This window comes from Bos indicus, chromosome 22 (genome assembly GCF_029378745.1).
Source record: "Bos indicus isolate NIAB-ARS_2022 breed Sahiwal x Tharparkar chromosome 22, NIAB-ARS_B.indTharparkar_mat_pri_1.0, whole genome shotgun sequence".
In the NCBI taxonomy this organism is placed as follows: domain Eukaryota; kingdom Metazoa; phylum Chordata; class Mammalia; order Artiodactyla; family Bovidae; genus Bos; species Bos indicus.
This window is the reverse complement of record NC_091781.1, coordinates 16,363,643-16,389,340: the sequence shown is the minus strand read 5'-3', so window position 1 is coordinate 16,389,340 and position 25,698 is coordinate 16,363,643. Positions and strand designations below refer to the sequence as shown.

The following is a 25,698-nucleotide window of genomic DNA, read 5'->3' as shown; positions in this document are numbered from 1 at the left end:
GCCATTTGCAGCAGCATGGATGAATCTAGAGATTGTTATGCTGAGTAAAGTGAGACAGAGAAAGACAAGTATCATATGATACCACTTATATGTGGGATCCAATAAAAAATGATACAAATGAACTTTTTTACAAAACAGAAACAAATAGAGAGCAGACTTGTGGTTGCGGCGGGGGTAGGGGGGGAAGGGGAGGATTCGATTGGGAGTTTGGGGCTATCAGATTCAAACTATTATATATAGAATGGATAAACAACAAGATCCTACTGCATAACACAGGGAAATATATTCAATATCTTGCGATAAGCCATAATGGAAAAGAATATGTATATACATATGTGTTGTTTTTGTTATTTAGTCACTCAGTCATGTCCGACTCTTCTGTGTCCCCTGGACTGTAACCCACCAGACTCCTCTGTCCATGTGATTTCCCAGGCAAGACTATTGGAGTGGGTTACCATTTCCCTCTCCAGAGGATCTTCCCAACCCAGGGATTGAACCCAAGTCTCCTGCATTGGCAGGTGGACTCTTTATCACTGAGCCACCTGGGAAGCCCATACATATGTGTATATACGTTTACACACACACACACACACAATGTGGCCTTCCCAGGTGGAAATGGTAACCCACTCCAATATTCTCGCCTGGGAAATCACATGGACAGAGGAGCCTGGTGGGTTACAGTCCAGGGGACACAGAAGAGTCGGACATGACTGAGTGACTGAGCACATATGTGCATATATTTCTGAATTATTTTGCTGTACACCAGAAACTAACACAACATTGTAAATCAACTATACTTCAATTTTTTTTTTAAAGAGTCAACCCTAACTTAAAACTGTGAACTTTTAGTTCATGGTATGTAGGTTCATGACTGTAACGACTGTATCACCCAGATGCAGGACACTGGGAGTGGGGAGATTTTACATGTATCAGAACTCCATGTACTTTCTATTCAGTCCTGCTGTGAACCCAAAACTGTTCTTTAAAAGTCTGTTTTCAGGGACTTGCCTGGTAGTCTAATGGGTAAGACTCCGTGGTTGGGAATCCATGCCTCCACTGCAGGGGGCATGAGTTTGACCCTTGGTTGGGGAACTAAGAATCTGCATGCAGCATGGTACAGCCAAAAGGAGAAAAAAAAAAGGTCTGTTTCCAAAAAAGGAAGAAAACATATTTCCTTGCTTATAATCATCTATCTCTGGAAGGAAAACAAGAAACTGATAATATTGGTTATCTGGAATGGCTGGCAAAAAGGCTTTTCACTATTTTCTTTTGTACTTTTAAAACTTTAAACCATAAGCTTGTATCATCCAGTCAAAAAAATTAATGAAATTTTTAAAAATAAAATTAAATCCTAAGGCAATAACTTAAAATGATGAAAAAGCTTTATATACAAACATGTGTCACCAGTGAATTAATAATATTACTAACAAGAGAACATACCATGTGTCAGGCAATGCACTAAGTGGACGAGTGGATTTATAAGAAAAAAATGGCATTAATTTAAATATCAAACGAGAAACAAGTCACTAAATTATGAATAATTCAGTAAAATGTTAGGCAGCCATTGAAACAAGGTTTATAGGAAGTCTTTAATAGTATGGCTAAATTCTTATGTTAAATCAATAGCAAGATATAACACAATTATCATAGTTACTTTTTTTTTCTTGCCATGCAGCTTGTGGGACCCTAGTTCCCTGACCAGGGATTGAATCTGGGCCCACAGCAGTGGACATGCAGAGACCTAACCACTGGATCACTAGGGTATCCCCCAGTTACTTTCTTTAAATGAAAGAAAGAAAAACTAAGCAGAGAAGAAAGGCTAGAATAAATATACTAAAGTAACTTATTTTAGTGTATTTATTTGATAAAAGCATATAATTTTAATTTTCCACTCTTATAATTGTGTTTCAGTAAGTACACACTACTGTAAGTTGAAAAAAATACCCCCCCTTTTTTTTCTTTAATGGTTTTCACAATTTTGGCATCTCACATAATGGAAAGGTTCAGTGATGGAAAAGTACCTGTGAGTTTGGTACTATAAAAACCAGGATCTACACTGAAAATCAACTCTGACATTACCTATTTGACTTCAAGGAAATCAAGTTCCTTTCTCTTTTTTCTTGACTCTGGCATTTGGAAAACAGCTCCTACGTTTCTTACAAGGGTACATTTTAGTGTCAGATATGCTTGTTTACATTGAGCAGCTTATTAGCATTGCATGAAGCACAATCAAAAGTATCCTTTGATTTCTTTGCTTCTTTTGAGCTGCTGGTGGTGGCCAGATCCTCATTAGAAAGCCCGAGCCAGACACTGACATGACTCAAACCATCAATACAGTCGCATACCATGCCAAACCTGATTCTGATCAGCGCTTCTGCACACAGTATATCATCTATGAGGACTTATCTAATCATCGCCCAGAAAGGGTTCAGCAGGGCAAAGTCTGGATGGCTCCTTCCAGCTGGTTTATAGATTGTGTGATGTCCTTTGAGTTGTTCCCTCTTGACAACTGAACTCGCACAGTGTGATAACCTAGTGATTGCACTGTTTTCATCAGTCACATTTTTACAAATAGGTAGACTCATTCATTGGAGAAGGCGATGGCACCCCACTCCAGTACTCTTGCCTGGAAAATCCCATGGATGGAGGAGCCTGGTGGGCTGCAGTCCATGGGGTCGCTAACAGTCGGACACGACTAAGCGACTTCTCTTTCCCCTTTGAGCTTTAAGAAGCCATTCATTGTTGTGAGGCACTCCCATCTGCATATCTCTGTATCTCCAGTATTCTTACCTGGAGAATCCCACAGACAGAGGAGACTGGCAGGCTACAGTCCACAGGTTTGCGAAGTCGGACACAACTGAAGCAACTTAGCACAGCATACATACAATGGATCTAAAAATCTACATAAAGCTCTTTAGAGTACCCAAAATGTTCACACAAATCTCAGTAATTTCTTCCTTCTCTGATTAAATTTGAATTTTTTTCAAGGAAAAACTGGTCTTAAATGTGTTCTCCTATTTAAATCTTCACATCATAGCTTAAATAGCCTTCTGTAGATTAAGTATGAAATCACAGTCCAATTACAAGAATATTCTTTAGAAAAAATACATTATGGAACCAAAAGAAAAAGGGTGTTGAACTTTGTTTTCAATAACAAATTTATTAACTTCTGGAACATCTATCATTCAAAATCAACTAACGGCAGTTAGTTATTATATACAATTCATTTTATTCTCAAGATAACCATAGTAAGTATCATCATTATTTTTTAGGGGGGATGGGAAAAACTGAGGCTCAGACAGGTAAGGTCAGACACCCATTAAGTGGCAGAGAAGCCCTCAAACTCAAGACTGTCTAGTTCTATTTTCTTAACTTTTAGGACACAATTGCCTCTTGTGCAACACATGAAATATTCATCCCAGCCAAAGACTGAATCCTAATCTCCTAAGAATTTTGAAAAAAAAAATTTGTTTTCATATTTCACCCTGGTTGTATCTCGAGTTTATTCTCCAGCATGAAGCCTCTGATGTCGTGCAAGTGCTAAGCTAGTGCTGAATCCTAATCTCCTAAGAATTTTGGAAAAAAACCTTGTTTTCATATTTCACCCTGGTTGTATCTCGAGTGTATTCTCCAGCATGAAGCCTCTGATGTCGCGCAAGTGCTGAGCTGTGCCTGAAGGATTTCCCACAGTCAGCATGCTCATAAGGTTTCTCTCCAGTGTGAATTCTGTAATGTTCACTAAGGTGTGCTTGCTTGCAGAAGGTTTTTTCACACTCACTACACTTATAAAGTTTCTCTCCAGTGTGAGTCCTCTCATGTTCAACAAGGGAAGAGTTCTGAGTGAAAGCTTTACCACATTTGGTACATGTATAGGGCTTCTCTCCTGAGTGGATCCTCCAATGCTGCATGAGGCATGCTCTCTGATTAAAGGCTTTCCCACAGTCATTACACTTATAAGGTCTATCTCCAGAATGACTTCTCTGATGACGAGTAAGGCATATCCTCTGACTGAAGGCTTTGCCACACTCATCACATTTACAGGGTTTCTCTCCAGTGTAAACTCGCAGGTGTTTAATAAGGGATGGACTCTGATAAAAGGCTTTGCCACATTCACTGCATTTATATGGTTTTTTTCCCCAGTATGAATTCTCAGATGCTGGATGAGCCCTGCTTTTGTTTGAAAAGCTTTCTCACATTCATTACGTTTATAAGGTTTCTCTTCTGTATGAATCTTAAGATGTTGAGTAAGATTTGACTGTTTACGGAAACAAGTTCCACATTCAGTACATACATAGAACTTCTCTCCTGTGTGAATCCTCTGAGGCTGGGTAAGAGATGATCTCTGAGTAAAACACTTCCCACATTCACTACATTCTGAAGGTTTCTTCTACCTGTTAAATCTCTGATGTTTCATGTGCAGTGAAATCTGGCTGGAACTCATGCTGTCTGTAACAATAAAAGGAGTCTGATAGGCTCCAGTTTACAAGAAATGTTCTGTCAAATTCATAATATTTACAAGGTACTTTCTCGAAGATAATTGTCTTTAGAGTAACACTGCTCTCCTGTAAAAGGTCTGTGTGCCTGTGGTGTCCTCCCAGTCATTCCTCACAGTTTCCCCTCCTAGTCCTTGTTCAGCATGCATCTTCAACTTCTCCTAATGCAAACCTCAGATGACCAGGTTCTCGGATCTTCCACATCTTTTCAAGTCATTTAACACTGTGCCATCAGGCTTGGTTTTCTCACCTGAAAAAAATTCACAAAGGAAAATATCCTACGTGCAGAACAGAGGACCTGCATTGTAGAGCCCTGATTTTTATCCTCTTGTCAATAACAGAGGAAGATTACAATGATGGAGCAGGGATTAGAATAGGTGATTGGCAGAAAGAGATTAAATAATGACAGGTCTTGGGAAATCTATAAACTTCCCTATTGTGATTTATTCTGAAACACACAAATAGTAAAACCTGATCCAGTAATTTAGGATTATCCAGACTGATAAATAGAATAATAAGATACTAATCTTGGGAACTCCGGGAGTTGGTGATGGACAGGGAGGCCTGGCGTGCTGCTATTCATGGGGTCACAAAGAGTCGGACACGACTGAGAGACTGAACTGAACTGAATCTTGGGTAACTTAAGTGTTGGGGAAAATTACTACTCACCTAGTCTCTAGTCCTCAAAAAAATGGGTGAAAAGTAATGATGTTTCCTTTGGTTGCCTATAGTAGTATCTTCACAGACTAGTGATAACTGAAGAGCTTCTCTGTCAAGATTTCAAAGGTCATCCAGGCTGTAACATTTGCTAGGTCCATCTCAACAATCCTTCCCTATTCACTCACCTTGATAATGTCTCTTTGGACCTCTCTCTCTCCAAAACATTCAGCATCCACTGCTCTCCCCCTACATACAATTGGGAAATCTCATAGGTTTGGAAACTAGAGCTCTGCTCAATGAAAGAAACTAATATACCACTGTTTTGTTTACAGAAAAATAAGATAGAGGTGGTCCTTAGGGAAGAAGACCCTACTGGATAGTAACTTCACTACAACCAGGATCTGGCCCTCACCTTTGAAGCCAAAAAAATTCTTCATTATCTGACATGTACTAATCAAATTCACAAGGAGAATGATGTAGCAAACACAAAGTCACTTTACTAGTTTACAGTGAAAATTTTTTATGCTTAACATCCAGCTGGTTAATTCATTCTCCCCACTATAGAAAAACTGTATGACAACCAAATTGTCATCAGGACACGCCTCAGGAAGCACAGAAGTGGAGAAAGAGTGGACTACTTAGACAATCTTAACAGCATCAAACTTTGATGCACTCATAAAGCTGCACAGAATCAGAGAAGAAATATTCAGGCACCCCACCATCAGAGCAATCTCTTCTCTAGATGGTCTGGAGACACAAACACATTCTTATTTCCTGAGGCCACCTTCTATTTTAATTATACAAGTTACACATGAATGTATCCTCATTTAAAAATATTATAATAACACGAAGGTATATAGGATAAAACTGTAATTTGTATAACCATCACCACTCCACTCTACCAGAACAAACCCATCTCCTTCCCAGAGATAATTTGTAGTATATACTTTCAGTCTTTTTTCTACATATTTTTTACACATATATAGCATTTGATTTTTTTACATAAATAAAATTGTTTCTAGATGCTGCTATGCAATTTGATGCTTTTTTCACTAAGGAATATGTCTTTGAGATCATTTCATGTTTATACATATGGATCTACTGGGGCTGAGAGTCAACTGGTATACACTGGTATATCTGCACAAATGGTTTACAGTCATAATCGCCAATATACACAAACAGATCATGCAGTTCTATGTCAAAAAAAAAAATCAAAACATAGGCAGAAGATCTAAATAGACATTTCTTCAAAGAAGAATTACAGATGGACAAAAAGTACATGAAAAGATCTCAACATCACTAATCAGAGAAACACAAATCAAAACTACAATGAGGTATAGCCTCACACTGGTCAGAATGGTCATCATTGAAATACAATTAATGCTGGAGAGGGTGTGGAGAAAAGGGTACCCTCTTATACTGTTGGTGAGAATGGAAATTGGTAAGAGCCACTATGAAGAACAGTAGGGAAGTTTCTTAAAAAGCTAAATGTAGCCCTATCATATGATCCAGCAATCTCACTCTTGGGTATATACAGAGAAAGCCATAATTGGAAAAGGTACATACACTCCAATGTTCACTGCAGCACAATTTACAATAGCCAAGACATGGAAGCAACCTAAATGTCCATCAACAGAGGAATGGATAAAGAAGATATGATACACATATACAATGGAATATTACTCAGTCCTAAAGGAGAACAAAATAATTCCTTTTACAGTAACATGTTTGGACTTAAAGATGAACTAAGTGAAGTAAAGAGGAACTAAAAAGCCTCCTGATGAAAGTGAAAGTGGAAAGTGAAAAAGTTGGCTTAAAGCTCAGCATTCAGAAAACGAGGATCATGGCATCCGGTCCCATCACTTCATGGGAAATAGATGGGGAAACAGTGGAAACAGTGTCAGACTATTTCTGGGGGCTCCAAAATCACTGCAGATGGTGACTGCAGCCATGAAATTAAAAGACGCTTACTTCTTGGAAGAAAAGTTATGACCAACCTAGATAGCATATTGAAAAGTAGAGACATTACTTTGCCAACAAAGGTCCGTCTAGTCAAGGCTATGGTTTTTCCAGTGGTCATGTATGGATGTGAGAGATGGACTGTGAAGAAAGCTGAGCACTGAAGAATTGATGCTTTTGAACTGTGGTGTTGGAGAAGACTCTTGAGAGTCCCTTGGACTGCAAGGAGATCCAACCAGTCCATTCTGAAGGAGATCAGCCCTGGGATTTCTTTGGAAGGAATGATGCTAAAGCTGAAACTCCCAGTACTTTGGCCACCTCATGCGAAGATTTGACTCATTGGAAAAGACTCTGATGCTGGAAGGCATTGGGGGCAGGAGGAGAAGGGGACGACAGAGGATGATATGGCTGGATGGCATCACCGATTCGATGGACGTGAGTTTGAGTGAACTCCGGGAGTTGGTGATGGACAGGGAGGCCTGGCGCATGGGGTCGCAAAGACACGACTGAGCGACTAAACTGAATTGAAGTGAAGTAAAGTAGACAGAGAAAGACAAATACTATATGATATCCTCATATGTGGACTCTAATTTAAAAAAAATGATACAAATGAACTTATTTACAAAACAGAAACAGACTTACAGATTTTGAAAACAAATGTATGGTTACCAAAAGGGAAACGTGGGCAGAAGGGATAAATCAGGAGCTTGGAATTAACATACACACACTACTATTTATAAGATTGATAACCAACAAAGACCTACTCTACAGCACAGGGAACTCTATTCAGTATTCTTTGATAACCTATATGAGGAAACAATCTGAAAAAGACTGAATATATGTATATGTATAACTGAATCACTTTGCTGTACACCTGAAATTAACATAACATTGTAAGTCAACTATAATACATTTTTTTTAATGGTTTATGGTCAGAGACTGATCTGATTGGGCAGTCTTGTACCACAATGGTTGTTAATAAAGTGACTATTTTGTGTGAATTTATCTTTATCTGCTGTATAAAACTTCCATTATGGACATACTAAACACAAAAATAAACTCTAAGTGGTTCACACAGCTAAATAGAAAACCAAAACTCTAAGCACGTCTTTATTTCCTCTAATTTTATTGTCCCCAAACAAAAATCATTTTGTTTTCTTAATTATATAGAATGAAACATATCATAAAAAATGATTAGGCCAAAAATGAAATTACCTGAAACCCTACCATCCAAAAGAAACTGTTGACATTTTTCTTCTAGGATCTCTCAGAGCACACATAGACACATACGTATACATGTATTGCGTGTACATATTAGACTAGAATGAATTCTTTGGGAAATAAATAGTCGTATCTATTCACAGAGTTCCCATTACCTAAAAATCCAGTTCACCTAGAACTATTCTTACTAAGTTTAACAGATACCCAGGCTCCACATTGCCTTCTGATGGCCAATAACAATGGTTGTGATTACTCTAGCTCTTGTTCCAAACAAAGCCAGGAACCCATTGCATACCCTCTGGGGAAACATTTAATTCACCTTTACAACGGGTCTTCCAATAATTTATATCAGTTTCTTTTTATTTACTTATTTGGCTGTGCCAGATCTTAGCTTTGGCATGTGGGATCTTGAGCTGTGGCATGGAAACTTAGTTGCACTATGTGGGATCTATTTCCTTGACCAGGGATGGAACCTGGGGCCCCTGCATTGGGAACAAAGCATCTTAGCCACTGGACCAACCAGGGATGTCCTTACTATCAGTTTCTGACCACTACATGATTAGACCATCATACTTAGCAATTCAGTGAGTGGTTTCAGGGTGTTCCACCTGACTTGAGTTTAAGTATCCATGATAATAAATTACTGCACACTCTGATCTATCCTGTAACCAATTACTCCAGAGCCTTCTTTCACAACGAGCCACTCTCCTCTAATTTGAGTAAGATGGTCCCATTTCTGGAGAGTTCTGTGTTTGCAGTCTGCAAGGTCTAGGTTTAGCGGTCACTTGGTGGTTTCCACCTTAAGTCTGCCTAATGATGGCCCATAACACTCCCATAGCAACCCATCCTGGGCTCTAGTTAGATTTCACTTACCCAGAGACAAGTTGTTAGGGATGCAAGCAACACTCGTTTGCCTCCTGGACACACTTCCCATGAGGAAGAGTAGGAATCTGAGGTGCAGAGGGACGAGAAAGACTACCCATAAACTGTTAGCTTACTTTACTTCTTTCATACTCTAGATTCAGGGGAATCCAGGAATATCCCATCCATACCCAAAATGACTATTTTAAGTCTAAATGAAAGCATGTCATTCTCCTGGGAGAGTATCACTAATGATGAAAAGTCAGGGAGAGGTCACAATGCACAAAAAAAGAGGGCTGGTGCCCTTAAGGACCAAGCATCCTGGGGTAAAATTTCTCCACCAGGAATAAGATTGGAGCCCACCAACCAACATCCCCCACCCTACCCCATACACACACTCCAAACCTAATGGAGAAGTCCCTGATTTCAAAAATCAAAGACTGTGGGGCAATAGTGAAAGGCAATGAGACAAGCACTAGACTGAATCAAAATGTCTGGGTTCTAGTCTCTGCTCTTCCACTATCTCATTTGCTAACCTGAAGCAAGTCACTCAACTTCAGTTGTGATTTCATTTTTTTTTTAAATCTGTGAAATGAAAAATTAGATTTTTTTAATCTGTGGAAAAAAAAAATATTTAAAGCTTCCTCTAGTACCAACATTTTGTGATCCTTTGACTCCAAAGATAGATGGGGAAAAAGCAAAAATCTCAAATCAAGCCCTTTCACTCCCTCTTTGATTGAAGCTCGTTATTCATTTATTTGAAAAGTACTAAGTGAGCAGCCACTATTTGTCAAGCAGTGAGATGGCCTCTTGTTAAGAATAAGCTGAGGGACTTCCCTGGTAGTCCAGTGGTTAAGACTCTGGGCTTCCACAGCAGGGAGCATGGGTCTGATCCCTGCTCAGGGAACTAAGATCCTGCATGCTGCCTGGCATGGCCAAAATAAATAAACAAATAGGCTAAGTGTGATAGGGCCCACATGGGGTCTCATTGATTAGACAGCTTGTTATGTCAACCTCGAAAACAGATAATAAATCAGGTGATCTGTGAGACTGACCAAATTGCCCAAATGTCATCCTGTTATCTCACTGGAGTCTATCTTCTCAAAGCTGTGAGACCACCAGATTCCAGACCTCTGGCTACATGACTATCCCTTCAGAGAATTTTTCATTGGTGGAGTATAAGAAGGACTCCATCAGAAAGGGAGAATGCTGGTTCTCCTTAAGAGCCAGTCATCCTCTTTTCCCTCTAATAAATCTCTTTTTCTTGCGTGACTGCCCGGCTCGTTTCTTTTTCTCTGCACTTGCCTTACAAAGTGAACAACAGGACAACACCCCAGCACTTAAGTGTCTCACAATCAGAGGCTGATGAATTTCAGGAAAATAAGACAGTCTCAGTGTGAAGCAGAATCTCCAACAAAAGACAGGGGAAGCCTATTGGAAGATGTTAGGGATCTCACCTAAGAGGAAAGGTTTTAGGAACCCCTATGAAGAAAAAGGAAAGAATACTGTATCAGAAGACAGTGACAGGATTTCCAGTCTAATCTGTCCCAATCCACTAGCACCTCTTGACACCGAACAAATTAATTACCTTCAAATTTCTAATTAGATTAATTCCCACCTCTAAACAATTTTAATATTCAGGTCAAGTATGAACCACATTACTTCCTCTAGAAAAGTTTTCTTTATCTTTCCAAGGCACTTTCTCAACATTCTAAAAGAATGTCACACATATCTACTGTAGTACTTTCCATTCTGTGTTTAACACTCTGATTACATTCCATCTCCCTCCACTAAACTTTGAAGACAAGTATATAACATGAGCTCGAAGCTGGCAGTCTCTTGGGTTTGAATCCACATTCCATCAGTTATTAGCCAACAAGTGGTATTGGGTAAGTTACTTTACCTTTTATGTGTTCCATTCTTAAATGTTAAATGGAGCTGCTAATTACCTTCATAGGGTTGAGATGATGTATAAACGATTTAATGCATGGACCGTATTTAGAATAATACCGGCTGATAAGCATACAATACATACTGCTGCTGCTGCTGCTAAGTCGCTCAGTCGTGTCCGACCCTCAGCGACCCCATGGGCTGCAGCCTTCCAGGCTCTTCAGTCCATGGGATTTTCCAGGCAAGAGTACTGGAGTGGGGTGCCATTGCCTTCTCCGACAATACATAGCACCCGCTGTTAAACTGTTGAGTCTGGAGGTCTTCACACAGCACCTACCCTGTTGCTATTAGGAATAAAAACTTACTGAAAGGAAAGAGATAACTTGCACATTCACTTATTCAACCCGCACAACTTTGTGAAGTGGCAAAACGAGGGATAGTATTCGTTTCTAGGAGACAGAAAACGGAAGTAACCCACGAGTTCGCTCACTCAAGTACAAATAAATGGAGCCCGGCCTCCCAGACCAGGGCTCTGGTACAGCCTTCGTCCCTCCCTCTCCAAGGGAGCCGGTCCCAACCCCCCGGCCTGTGCTCCAAAGGCCTGGCTCGCCCGAAAAGAAGAGGCGTTGAGGCCAGCTCAACTCCTGGGACCAGCCGCAGCCGGGGACGGCTAAATCTGCTCACCAAGCGAACCGCGAGGCACCGCCCGCCGCACTTCTCCGCCCTCTCGCGTCTGCGGGTTCCCAGGCGCAGGTCCGCCTGCGCTCCGGCCCAGCCTGACGCCAATACGCCGCACCAGCAAATGCAGCCGTCTCCTCCCTGGCAAGCCGCCGGGCTTCCTCCTCCGCCCCAAAACAGTCGCAAACGCACCTCAGTATACCTCTTCCCCTAATAAGGATGCTGAAGTCAAGTGAGAGTCGGGGTCATCCCTGGGAACTCTCACCCCAGGTTAATTCACCCCTTCCCCAAAATTCTGTTCCAGGTCATCATCCTTTGAAGGTTTTCTGAAAGTTTCCTTAAACCTGGCTTCAACCATTCCTGCTACACATTCTCAACCGTCAGATACTTGGTCTCCTCAGAGGAACCAAAAACACCCTACTGCTCCGGCTGTTTAATCCACAATTGGCCAAAAGACAAGAGCTCTGCTTTGCCTTGAAGTCCCAGGTTCTCACTGTGTGAACCTGGTCAAGTTACCTACCCTTCTGTGCCACTTTCCTCACTTAGAAAGATATTAATTTCAAAGATACCAAATTTCATAGTGTTGCTGTCAGGATTAAATGAAGTTAATCCCAGCTCCAAGCCCCATTGACTGCAATGACTTACAGGACTTTCCCTGCCTTCAAGGTAGCACCCCTGCCCCCCTTCTGAGAAACTTTAGATCTTGCTGATCTTCATTCAGGCAATATTTACATATTCCAGGAATGAAGCCATGGGCAGCAGGGCACCTGACCCACTTCCAGGCATTTCCAATGATCTGCAAGCTCAGGTAAATAGGGCTGTCACCCAGGTTCGAGTCCTTCAGGAAGATTTCCTGGAAGGGGAATGGCAACCCACCCCAGTATTCTTGCCTGGAGAATACCATTGACAGAGGAGACTGGCAGGCTACAGTTCATGGGGTCACAAAGAGTCCGACACGACTGAGTGACTAACAGTGACTAACACTTCTTACCATCATATCCCTAGTGTGCAGTAGCAGGCTTTCAGGAAGCAGTTAAGTGAATGAGATGCAACAAAGTTACCTGCTCAAATTTCCAGATGGACAATATTGTAAAGTAATTAGCCTCCAATTAAAATAAATTTTTAAAAATTCCCAGATGGACCATTTTCACAAAATGGAGTCCATTTATGATGCTGAAAACAGGAGTGGAAATGCCAGACTGAAACCATCGCTGTCTTCAGCTAAAAGGGGACCCTTTGTAGAACTGTTAGCTGACAGGCCAGAGAACAACGTTGGGCTTGCCTTTCTTTTTACCCAGTGTCTCAGCCTCAGCAATTCGTTTGAATCAAATAGCATCTTCTTCCTCCATAGCCCTAACATTCCACATGCCAGAGATCCTAAGCCTACATATTTTTTCCCTTTTAGACTTCAAAGAATCTCTATCAAGAGGCTCTGCTGGGTGGAAACTAACGCTGCAGTGGGGTGCCCCAGGCAGAGCAGGTTACTAGAAACAGGAATCTGGGGCTTAACTGCAGTTTGTGATGAGCTTCTTCAATGAGAGGTGGAAAATGGATTGGAGTAATGGACACCAAAAAATCCCACTGAACTAAGATGACCTTAGCCCTGCTCTAGCCAGCAGCTGCAAGAAAGTGAAACTAGAGCTACCGGGGTCAAGACTAGATTTCTGCATTATGTAGGGGAAAAGATGGTGTTAAAATGCAGAATGAACTTATTTCTCCGCCTCACTTACATGCAATAAGGTCTTATTCTACAGGCCAAAAAGCTTCTCGATCTACAGTGAGCTTCTCCCATTCTCAGAATAAGGGCATAACAGACACAAGGAAAGAGGCATCATGGAGCAGAGGTACAATAAAGAGAAATCAGAGGGAAAAGCAAGGACACTGGAATTTCAGTTTCACCTGAGAATAGCTGTGTGACCTCAGGCAAGTTCAACCATCCTTCTGTCTTCCCTTCTCTCATTTTGTGGATCTCATGTGGCCTCATCTCATGTTCTTCTAAAGTCACAAATTACATTTCGACACACTGAATATAAGCAACACATTCTAATTCTTCATCATTCCAGAGCCCCAAGGTCTTCCATGTTCGGATTTTCAAGCTCAACTACTCTCCTGCCAAGCCAGCAACACTGCTCAGCTTATCTCTCTTACCACAAGGATATTCCAGTTCACATAGCTGCGCTTCTACACCTGCATGCATTTTCCTCTTCCTGTTGACCATGACATCAATATATCTGAAAACACTTTGTTAAACTATAATGGGACATTTAAATGCCTAATTTGTAACAGCACAACACCCCCCCAAATTTTTTGCTACATATTACTTTTGCTTATGAGATCCTCTCTGTATCAGAGTGGACCACACACTCTGTACCTTGGGGGAAGGTTCAGAATTCTTACTTCTGGCAAACACTTAATGACATACTCTTGTATTCACTGTACCTTTCTGCTAGTAACTGTGGACTTAAGTCACAACCTGCATTTGGGCATGGAGGATTGTCTGACTCAATTTTAGTTGAGCTCAACAGGTATTTACTGAGCACCTACTAAAGGCCAGAAACTGTGGATACAAAGATGAATAAATTTCACATGCCTCCTGCCCTGATGGAGCTGACAGTGGGAAGAAAAAGATTTGTAAACTAGCCATTATAAACTGAAGTGAAAGTTGCTCAGTCGTGTCTGACTCTTTGCAACCCCATGGACTGTACAGTCCATGGAATTCTCCAGGCCAGAATATTGAAGTGGGTAGCCATTCCCTTCTCCAGGGGATCTTCCCAACCCAGGTCTCCTGCATTGCAGGCAGTTTTTGCCAGCTGAGCCACAAGGGAAGCCCAAGAATACTGGAGTGGGTACCCTATCCCTTCTCCAGCGGATCTTCCTGACCCAGAAATTGAACTGGGGTCTCCTGCATTGCAGGTGGATTCTTTACCAACTGAGCTATCAACCATTATAACCTGATACATAAAATGATGAAGCCAAAAAGTACAGACATACAGAACATGTGACATCAGGGACAGCTTTGAAGAGTTGTTGCCTGAGTACATTCACAAGTGACAAATGAGAGCCTCCCAAGCAAGCAGAAGCAGGGAAGGGAAGCAGGCGATAGGAAGAGAATGCGCAAAGGTGCCAAACTAGAGTCCAATGATGATGAGTCACAGGAATTTGCACCATGGAATAGAACGTGCAAGGAATGCCCTCTGAAATGATGACGCAGGCACAGGCCAGATGAGGAGACTCAGGTACCCCTGGAGGCTAACACTTTATTCAGAGAGAACCACAGAGCTGCCACAGTTGTGTCTTGCAAAGACCATCCAGAAGACATGTGAAAGATGGCCCAGTGGTACAAGAAACTGCAAGACTAGTTGGGAAAATGGGGGAAAAGCCTAGGAAATAAATCAGGGAGCTTGGATAAAGCACTATCAGTGGGGGTGGCTTCCTAGTTTAGGAGTTATAAGTCAACTGGATATGGTGGTTGATTGGATATGATGAGGGAAGGCTGAGGAAGAAGCTAGCTTGAGGCCAAGCTGGAGAGACTTGATACATGGTGGGCCAGCAACTGACACAAAGTCAGGAGTAAATATCTGCATTTGTGAGAATATGGGATGAGGGTAAAGCTGATGAGTTTTTTCTTTCTGCTTCTCCAGGAAGTAAAAATGGTACCAGATTTTCTTAGCCTGAGGATTAAAATCTTGGTTTGTCCATTCCATTTTAGAAAATCTTTCTAACAACTGAGGCATCTTTCACCCTTAAGATTTTCTGACTTCTTCCTCAAGAAAACTCTCCCTTTCCTCTCTAACCTCCAGTCAAGACTCCAAAGACGGCAGTATATAAATATCACTCTAAATGTCAAGAAGTTCCTAAAGTTTTTGGTAAGCGAAGTTTGATTAAAATATATTAACTCAACAAATAACCATTTACTGAGCATTTACTATGTGCTAGCAATGAATTCTTTAGTGTTTGAAAAAATACAGACATTTGCTTTCCATGAGCATACAGTTTTCATAGGGTTGTTTTTTCCCCTAAGACATTAATTTATTCAATTATGAACTGCTCTATGGCAGGTTTGAGAACATTATCTTTATAGCTGGAGAGGGGAAAGTACGTTATTTCTGTCATATTCCCATTATTGGTAGTTACTAATGCTTATAAGACAGTTCCTCTGGGAAAAAAAATCAATGCTGAATTCCAAAGAACCATTCCAGAATTAACTTACTTTAGTTGTGTTTAATGGTCATATTTTTTAAAACTATATAAACTTCAGAGCATAGAAAACTATTTCAAATACCAATCAAAGGCTATCCTCATATAATCTTCCACAGCTGACTCTCTGGGTAGCAGTTAAGAACAAGAAAGAGAATGGAGAAGTAAAGGGGAAACATGCCCTTCTTTTCACTCAAAAAATAAAATGCCATCAGTCATGGCAAATCATGCTATCTTGATTTTCAGCGTTGAAAGAGGTAATTCTCTTTAGAATTCTTTCCAAATGCATCCCATGAGAAGGGTTCCTTAGATAGCTCTAGTTCACAAAGAATGCTAAACATCCTGGAATAATAAAGTCCTAATAAAAACAAACATCCGACTCTCATGAATCTATGATTATCTCCAGTGCTGGGACTTCCCTGATGGTCCAGTGGTTAAGACTCCACGCTTCCGCTGCAATGGGCACGGATTCGATCTTGGTAAGGAAACTCAGATTCCTTGTGCCAAGTGGCACAGTCAAAACAAAGCAAAAAACAAACCTCCAATGCCATGATTTCACAAAACCTAGCCTTCTCCGGTACAGTGACTTCATCATTGAAGCTTTCTCTAAGGACTGGCCCACCAATGCCCAAGTCCAGCCAACCTGAAAGGGGCTGCCTTCCTTTATCATGAATGCTTTCTCACCCTAAGGGCTAACAAACCAAATCCCAAGCTGATCCTAGCGGGCTCCTATCCCCTGGTCCCTGTGTACTAGTCGCCTAGTCAAACTGATAAGGGACAGGAATATGCCCTAGTCCAGGTCAGGAATATGTGGGTGGCTTGCTCAGTCACAGGCAGGCTTCCTGCTCTGAGGCCTCTTACCACTGGTAACCCAGCAAAAACCATTTCCTTTCTGGGTAAGCCAATAATTCCACAGGGACAAAAGATAGGTCTTCCTCTCTGTGACCCTCTGAGCAGATCTTCCTTCCCTCCCACAAACTGACAGCATTTGAGAAAAGCTTTGACTTATTTCCTTCTTAGCCCCAAGTGACCCTCTAGCTTTAAAGGATTGGGACAGATCTCCCTCACCCTGATAAAGTCTTCTTCACCATTCCTGTAGCGATCAGCCCAGTTCTTGCCATATATCCCGATATTTATTGAATAAATAAATTAATGACTCTGTTTTCATTTGTTTCTAACCTTCATGGGGCCACGTCCACAGATGGGCAGCCTTCCCACAATAGCCACCTCGGTCATTTAGAGGCTATTCAGCACCCCCTCAGAACAGCTGCCACTTTCACATTGAGCACCAGTTTGGAATGGCAACCCAGCCTAGTGAGCAGTGAACACAGGCGACAAGCTGGGGAGGTAAGGCAGGAGTGTAATAAGGGAAACACAGTGTTAACTTGATAAATGGCACCTCCAGCTATTAGAGTGCCCTAGGGAGAGGAATGGCAAGGAGCCAAGATTTCTCTGAAAAGTAGGAACTTCCTTCCTATCCTGTATTCCCAGATGCCCACCTGGAGTAGGCTCTGCATTCTCCAAATTTCCACCTCCATATGTGGGAATATTCTTCTGAGTATGGTGTCCAAGTCTCCTTTATCCTTCTCTCTAGGAACTGTTCCTGTGCCTCTCCCCTAGGCCAGATTCCTAGCACTCTCCCTAGAGAAACCATCACACGAATGCCAGATTTATTCAGCACTGTGAAGTTTCTGATGTCTGAAAAGGACTGAACTATGTCTAAAGAATTTTCCACAGTCAACACACTCATAAGGCTTCTCACCAGTGTGAATCCTGTAATGTTCACTAAGGTGTGCATACTTGCGGAAGGTTTTCTCACACTCACTACATTTATAGAGCTTCTCACCAGTGTGAGTTCTGTGATGTTCAGTAAGAGATGTGTTGTGAGCAAAGGCTTTCCCACATTCTTGACATTTATAGGGCTTCTCTCCAGTATGAATTCTCATATGCTGAGTGAGGCAGGTATTCTGGTTAAAGCCCTTTCCACATTCATTGCATTTATAGGGTTTTTCTCCAGTGTGACTTCTCTGATGCCGAATAAGGCAAATGCTCTGAATGAAAGCTTTACCACATTCACTGCATTTGTAGGGTCTTTCTCCTGTATGAATTCTCTGATGTTTAGTGAGTGGGGTGCTCTGAGCAAAAGCTTTGCCACATTCCTTACATTTATACGGTTTTTCTCCAGTATGAATTCGCTGGTGTTTAATAAGGGATGGGCTCTGACAAAAGGCTTTCCCACATTCCTTACATTTATAGGGTTTCTCTCCAGTATGAATTCTCTGATGCTGAGAGAGGTTTGCCTTTGTATGGAAAGTTTTCCCACACTCATCACATTTATACGGTTTTTCCCCAGTGTGAATTCTCTGATGTTGTGTAAGATTTGAGTGTTTGCGAAAAGAAGAGCCACATTCGTTGCATAAATAAGGTTTCTCACCAGTGTGAATTCTCTGATGATGAATGAGGTGTGTGTTCTGACTGAAGGCCTTCCCACATCTATTACATTTGTAAGGTTTTTCTCCAGTATGAGTTCTCTGGTGTTCAGTGAGATGTGAATGATTGCGGAAGGAATTCCCACATTCGTTACATTTATATGGTTTCTCTCCAGTGTGGATTCTCTGATGCTGAGTAAGAAATGATCGACATCTAAATGTTTTCCCACACTGCTCACACGCATATGGTTTCACTCCAGTATGAATTCTTTGATGTCGAATAAGGAATGAGCTACGACTAAAAGTTTTCCCACATTCCTCACATGTGTAGGGTCTTGTATGAGTTCTCTGATGCTGGGTAAAGGATGAGCGCTGAGTAAAGGTTTTTCCACATTCACCACATTTCCAAGATTTTTTCTGTGTAGAGAGGGTCAAACATTTACTTTGGCCTGAAATCTCATTGGTGTGTATGTTACTTGTCTCCCATTTATGTAGGCTCTCTTCTGTAGAAACCCTGAGATGTGTAACAAGACTTGAGGTCAAAAGCAAGCCTCTCTCAAAATGATATTCCTGGCTAATCATTTCTGGAGGTGCTTCCTTATGGATAAAAGTTATTGCTCCAAAACCTTCTCGGAAAAAGCGTGGTCCAGGAGCCTCTCTGGGAGGGTTTTCCTTCATGTTCTCATATATACGTTTTTCTTCAAATGTAGAATCCTGGTATTCATCCTCTCGGGATCTCTTTGATGCTACCCCTGGCAACTCAATATCAGTGCCATTCTGCTCTGGAGCAGGCTTGTTCATCCAACCTGAAAAAAACCACCACAGTAAATGTCTCTTGTGTAGGGCAGAGTGGAAGTCCCTTAACTTAGAGGGACCTCATTTTGACAGGCCTTAATACTGGCCTATGAGTAAGGGTCAATAAGAGCAAGTGAGCAAGTAATTCAGAATTATAAGCGGTGGAAGAGATCTGCACCAGGATAAGGTGATGATCATTAATGAGAAATGGGTAGCTGCAGACACCAAGGAAGTGAGGCAATCAGAGACAAGGGAGATAAAAGGAAAAAGACAAACAAATAACAGACTAAGATTAGGGCAAAACAGTGAGAGAATGTAAACGAGCCAAATAGTGGAAATGAGATCAAATGAGTACCAGGGAAAAGCTGGCCCCAAGAGATGCTCACTCACATTCACCCCAACATCCCAAAAGAGAGGGCAATTTTCTCTTCTGAGCTTCATTCAGTTTCTCTTGTAAAATTTCCAAAGCCCTCCTATTTCTTCCACTGGTGAACACTTGCTCACTCACCTGAACAAATCTCTCTTCCAATCACTCTCTCTTCAGCTCCTTGCATATTCAACATCCACAAATCTTCTCTTTGCTTTGATTGTAAAAGACTTCAAGGTTGGAAGTGGAGCCCTGCTCATAGAGGAAAAAAAGGTGGGGGAGGGGATATCACTGTCCCAGTAAACAGAAAAATGAGAAAGAGCTGTTGTCTGAGGATACTATCTGATAACTCACACAAAACCTGTCAGGATAGCAATGTGCCTGCATCACCAAGTGTTACGGATGGCTTCCAGCTTTCTGGATTCACAAACTCTATCTGTCAGCTGTTCAAGTGACAGCCAGACAGACTAACATATTAGGAAATACTCAAGCACTTGATAAATACATCAGAATGTTATTTATAAAGATAAAAATAACTATGAATGGGAATATCCATGTCAATGAGTCCATTATACAATAATCTAAAGAAAAGGTAATTAATATAATCAAAATTTACATGGGGGAAATGGCCTCATAGCAAGGCTAATGCATTAGGTCTGATCCACCCACCTCCCCTATATGTCAAGGAGCTGGATAGTAGTTAGGGATTTCTCTCTATTTGATACAATCTAGAGATACACTGATTGTCCTTTCTTCAAGGTGTCTTATCAGTGAAAAATTTTTTCTTCAGGCACAGCTCAATATAAAACTGTAGGCTGCAGTTAAAAAAAAACATTCTGTGAAATAATTTTTGACTTACAAAGAGTTGCAAAAATAGTAGAAAGTTTCTGGTTTTTGGAAAGTCAAAATTGTAACTGTTCATCAAAAAATCTCTCTCCCTATAAGCCTGAAGTGAGAAGTAAAACTGGAAACATCTCAAGAAAAACAGAAGGCAGGGGGATGGTTTATCATAATGAAGACCTCAGAAAACATGAAAGAATAGGATGTCTGGTGAAGTAATTAATAAGACCAGCTCTGTGGCCTTCTCATCAAGGTCTGTGCCTCAGTGTTGAGTTTTAGAGGTTTAGGAGGATTCTAGGTGGGATCTCCTGATCCTCTTCCATAACAGGGACATAAAGTGGACCCACTGCAGAATCCTACAGATATTCATGAGGTAGAGTGGGGTCTGGGTATAATCAGAACTAGACAGTGGAGAAAAAGTCAGACATGACCCTGCCCACCCAGAGCTTAGGTCACAGCTCAACAAAGAAATTACACCAGTAGTTACAAATAAAGTGAAAGTGAAAGTGAAGTCGCTCAGTCCTGTCTGACTCTTTAAGACCCCATAGACTGTACCCTACCAGGCTCGCCTGTCCATGGGATTTTCCCGGCAATAGTACTGGAGTGGATTGCCATTTCCTTCTCCAGGGGATCTTCCCAACCCAGGGCTCGAACCCGAGTCTCCCGCATTGTAGACAGATGCATTACTGTCTGAGCCAAAGCAGAAATATTGGGCACTGTGGAATGCTGAGCAAAGGGGACCTAATCTAACCTGGGAAAGAAAGCCTCACTGAAGAAGAGATAAGTAAGGATTAGATGGGTGAAGAGGGAAAAGAAGATATCAAGAAAAATGAAAGGGAGTATATAAAAGGAATCAAGCCCCATGCTTCAGAAGAATGAATGAGATCTAGTAAGGCCAAAGTATGAAACACTAGAAATGAGCCATGAAGCCTGAGGCAAGCAAATACAATCCTGCAGGTCATTTTAAGGAATTAACCCTAAACTGGGCAGGAAGCCACAAAAAGGACCGGAAAAGGTTTGAAAAGATGTGACATGATTAGATCTGCTATTACACACACACATCCTTTTGTCCATAGTACAAGAAAAGAAGTGTGTACAGGGGTGGAAGGTCGGAGGCAAGGTGAAGGCTGGAGTACCCCTGAGAGGTTGTTACAGCAGTCCAATAAGGAGACTGGGCTGACTAAGAGAAAAAACAACAGGACAAAAGGAATATTAGAGGGAGATGTAAGGAGAAAAGGTTAATGACAATTTGCTGGTTTGAAGCTTGAGTGATGACAGTAACCTTTAATGAGAGTGGGAACACTGGTTTGGGAGGGAAAAAATACACTCAGTTTGAAATATCAGGCATACATGGATATTAGAGGAGAAAGGTATGGGAAGAAAACTTATATTTAGAATTTTTGTCATAAAGAGAGTAATTGAAATTCTGGGGGTAACAGATAAAATCATCAAGAGTATATAGCTAGGGGATCTCCCCAGCAGTTCAGTGGTTAAGACCACCATTCCAACTCAGGGAGTGGGGGTTTGATCCCTGGTGGGGGAACTAAGATTTTGCGTACTGTGTGGCACAGCTTAAAAAAAAAGAGAGTGTAATTAGGAAACCTTAACAGTGAGTTTACACATTTACAAGGAAGTTAAACTCTGGCTTTTGATTTTATAGACTCTTAATCCCCTAAGAGAAATATGTAAAATAATTTAATATATGATAAAAATTGGCATTTCTAATCATAAACAATCGATCTCTCCCCAATTATGCTGAGATTGTTTAACTATCTGGAAAAAACACTTAGTGAGATTCCTATTTCATACCACATACCAAAATAAATCTAAATTGAGTAAAGGGTTAAAAATGTATTTTTTAAATTTACACATCAAAAAGTAGATGGACCTGATAAATAAAAAGATTCTTATTAATGAGTAAAGAAAAAAGATGAACTGACAGAAAAATGGGTAGTATAACAAATACTCCAAGAATTACAAAAAGCCAATAAACATATCAAAACAAAGCTCCACCTTCATGGTAATCAAAAAAATGAGAACTGAAAGAATGAAGAATTAACTTTTATATCAAATTGGAAAATTTCTCTTTAATGCTAAAACTCAAAAACTGGCAAAGGTCAGGAAAAGAGCCTCTCACACACGACTGGTGGGAATGTAATCTGGTACCATCTTTCTAGAGATAATCCAGTTATATATATTAGGTCTTAAAGTTGTATGCTGAGTGTCAATTGGGACACCATGATCACCATTTTGTAGGTACAGGAACTCAGAACAAAATTCTCAGTCTCAAAATTCTCAGGTGTATACTATATACACCTGCAATGTATCTCAGAAGATCCTCAAATTTATCAATATGTCATAATTTCAGATACAAATGTAGCATCATATATGTATGTTTAAAATATGCATATGAATAAGACCAAAAAAGAAAATTAATCATCACCATGGGGATATGAATTATGAATGATTTTCCCCCCTCTATTTCCCATATTTCCTCAATTATTTATATTCTGCTTTATTTTTTAAAAACTAACTTAAGGAATTCTCTGGTGGTCCAGTGGTTAGTACTCTGCCCTTTCACTGCTGAGGGCCTGGCTCAATCCCAGGTTGGGAAACTAAGGTCGTACAAGCTGCACAGCATGGCCTAAATAAATAAATAACTTAAATCTCTCACAATATCTATCAATTTGTTAGCCACGATCATCTCTGAGGAATAAGATTATGGGACACTTTTTTCTTTTTTCTGGCTGCGCCACGGGGCATGCAGGATCTTCTCCAACAAGGGATTGAACCTTTGGCCCCTGGGTTGGGAGCACAGAGTCTTAACCACTGGACCACCAGAGAAGTCTGAAACTTTTGTTGTCTTAAGGCCTTTCTTTTTGTAATGCTTGAAAGTTTTCCTGTAGAAATAAATAACTCTGTAATCACAGAAAAAAGTGAAAAATATAATCAGAGATGAGACTTATGTGCAAGGATCACATTATTACTATAATTTTAAGAAAATACAGGCAAGTAAAAATTGATGGTATACCAATATAACAGATTATGAAATTATTAAGACTCATGTTTTCAAAGAATACTCATGAGAATACATATGTTAAAACAGGAGACTACAAAACACTAAAAAAATATGCACATATATACCAGTACTAAAGTAAGCATTCAATAAACAGAAACAATTATCAACTACACAGATACACACAAAACACACACATAAAAAAGGACAGTAGAAGACCCTCCAAAATGTCAACAACTGATCTCTAGGTCATTTAATGGGTTACTTTATTTTGTCCTTTATATTCTTCTACATATTTCACTTGTCCTGCAATAAACATGAATTACTTTCATAATCCAAAAAATATCTTAAAGTGAAAGATCTGGCTCAGAGTTTTAATCCCCCGCCCCCCCCAAAAAAACCCTTTTAAAAAAAATGCCACATCTAATGGATATGGTATAGGTTTCCCATTCAGAATAAGATCAAAGTGGCAAACTGAGCTGTACTGAAACTCAAGACATAGACCATGTGAACAGGCTATTTATCTGAAAAAGGTGACAAATCAGGTAATATTCCAAGTCCTTCCAGCTCCAACGCTCTGTGAAACCCTTGACTAAATGAGTTCACATAAAGCACTTATAAAAATATATGCCACATAGCAAGCACTCAACATAAGTTCAGAAATATCACGTTTGAGAAGGACAAGTCTGTTACATATACTCTCCAGTTGTGGATCACCTAAGCTGTTTGTCTAAATCAAAAGTTGGCAAGCATTGCCTTTGTAGTTTGAAAACAGAACTAGACAATATGTAAACAAGTGAGCTTGTTTGTTTCAACAATTTTTTTTTTTTTTTTTTAACAAAAACAGGTGGTAGACCAAAATTTAGCCCATGGGTCACAGTTGGCTGACACCTGGCTTCTAAGTCGGCCAGAATGGAATGCTTACACAAATAAGTAATGTGAAATATCTGTTCATGATTTTAAGATGCTAAAAGGATCAAACTTAATCCATATTTGGGGAAAACAGGTATATATATATATACATATATATATATATAAAAAACTTCATCTTGCTAAAATTTACAGGGACCTAGCATCCTCCTCATGTCTTGTAAGGTTTCTCCCTGCTGCTACTTTGCTACTCCTCTAGAAGCGGCTGAAGGATTCTGGGAAGCCAGGTGTTTTTCAAGAACTGAAACCACAATTCCTTACATAACACCACACTTAAATATACTGTTTTGTGAAGCCCTTCCTGATTTGCTTGTTGGCCCCAAGTAAAGTATTCCTCCAGGCTGCAAAAGCACCCTGGACCTACATTTTCTGCAGCCTTGGGTCCTTAATAGCAGTGCGTCCTCGGATAAGTCATCTATTCTCTGCGGACCTCGATTTCCTCATTGAAAATTAGATGTTGTGAAGGCTAAATAAATGCACAACTGTTTCAAACAGTGCCTGGTATTCGTTAACTGCCAAATAAACGAGGTTTAAAATATTATCACAGGTCTGCTCACATATATATCTTCAGTACTACACTGGGAAGCGACTTCCCACTTGGCAAGGCTCCGAGGTCACTCACTCTTGTAGTCCCGCCTCTAAATTCTACGTAATATTTGGCAAGTAATGGATAGTAAACTTTCGTTGTTAGACATAAACGTTTCAGAGTACATACTGTCAAATGAGCTTTGCAGAGAAAAGAAGGCAGTGACAATTCAACAGTAGAGATCAAGAAACCGGCTCGGTTCGCAGGGAATTACAGCTCAGGTCTCCAAACTCTCTCGCTAGTGGGTTTCACACTATTTGCTTTCTCCTCTTAAGTCCCTTCAAATTTTTTTTTAAGTTTGAGCTGCAGGACTTTTGGGGGAAACAGCTGTACCCAAACGGAGAACTCTGACCCCCAGGATTTCGTTTCCGAACTCGGGTCCTAGGTCTCGGTCATTTATCCGTTACTCAATCATCATTCACTCATTCACGCCATCATCTTCTTAGGCGTGTTCTGTGTGCCAGGCCCTGGTGAGTGCAGTGCTGAAGCTGCAAGCGGGGATGGGCTGCCAGGAGCTCGGGGCCGTCCCGGTACGCAAATATTCGGGGAGAACGAGGCCCGGGCGGGTTTCCACATAAACCAGGGCTGCCGCCACTGCCGAGAGGAGTGCGGTGTCTGTCTTTCCCTACCCCTGGGTCCCGCCCGCTCACCGTGATGTCCGGGGCTCCCCACAGGGCAGCGACCACTGTCCGTGAGGTACACGGAGACCCAGGGGTTAGAGTCACCTGCCGAGGCCGGAAGAACAGCGGCGCGGCCGGTAGTGCGTCATCAGAGGC

General features: G+C 40.9%; 1 protein-coding gene across 1 annotated transcript; it reads right to left on the bottom strand.

The window, feature by feature from the left end:
• Positions 1-3,159: 3,159 nt before the first annotated feature.
• ZNF502 (zinc finger protein 502) lies at positions 3,160-25,692 on the bottom strand. The gene is given in 6 exon segments (XM_070776208.1): positions 3,160-4,130; positions 4,133-4,384; positions 12,184-12,191; positions 17,641-19,194; positions 19,692-19,802; positions 25,573-25,692. Coding segments are annotated over 5 exon segments (2,433 nt in total). The 5' UTR covers positions 19,747-19,802; positions 25,573-25,692; the 3' UTR covers positions 3,160-3,566.
• Between the last annotated feature and the right edge of the window lie 6 nt (positions 25,693-25,698).